We start from the raw sequence: 649 nt of genomic DNA on the forward strand, positions 1-649 counted from the left end.
GTTCTGGGGGTTGCCCGGCGCGTTGGGTGCCGGTGGGGTGGGAGCCATTGCATCCCAGTGGATGAGGATCTGTGGGTCCCGGTGGGGCAGGAGCCATCGCATCCCCGTGGGGAGGGAGCCGTGGGTCTCAGTGGGGCAGGGAGCTGTGGGGCCCAGGATGCCGGTGGGGCCAGCGCTGTGTGTCTCGGTGGGGCAGGAGCTGTGGGTCCCCATGGGGCTGGAGTGGTGGGTGCCAGGGTGCCCAGGGCTGTGGGTCCCAGTGGGGCAGGAGCCCTGGGTGCTGCAGGCAGTGTGGGGGTGGAGGGTCCTGGTGAAACGAGGGGCAGGGCTGGGGGGGTCCCAGAGGAGGGCAGCGGACTGGGGGTCCTGGAAGTGCTGGGAGACACCTAGGGCAGGCAGCCATGGGGCTGGGGGGGTCCCTGGGCCCAGCTGGGGGTGTGAGACAGAGGCTGCAGCACATGGGGTGACCCCAAGGTGTGTGCCAGGGGGCTGGGATTGACGTACCACACTGGGACCCCCGGCCATGTGTGGGGTGGGGGTGCCCTGCACCCCTCCGGCAGGATTAGGTGGCTGCCAGCCACGCAGGACACCATGGGTGCCGGGCACTAAGAGGCTTTGGCAGCCCTGTGGGGTCGGTGCTGCCCTGTCC

General features: G+C 70.3%; 1 protein-coding gene across 1 annotated transcript in view; it reads right to left on the reverse strand.

Moving 5' to 3' along the window:
• Window positions 1-593, reverse strand: part of NUP160 (nucleoporin 160) — a 34289-nt gene extending 33696 nt beyond the window's left edge. Inside the window, exon 1 of the mRNA XM_035899621.1 lies at window positions 505-593. Coding sequence (XP_035755514.1) covers window positions 505-593 — 89 coding nt within the window. The remainder of the gene's footprint in view (window positions 1-504) is intronic.
• Window positions 594-649: the final 56 nt, after the last annotated feature.

Source organism: Egretta garzetta, unplaced genomic scaffold (assembly GCF_000687185.1).
Source record: "Egretta garzetta isolate BGI_Z169 unplaced genomic scaffold, ASM68718v1 scaffold1458, whole genome shotgun sequence".
NCBI classification, from domain to species: domain Eukaryota; kingdom Metazoa; phylum Chordata; class Aves; order Pelecaniformes; family Ardeidae; genus Egretta; species Egretta garzetta.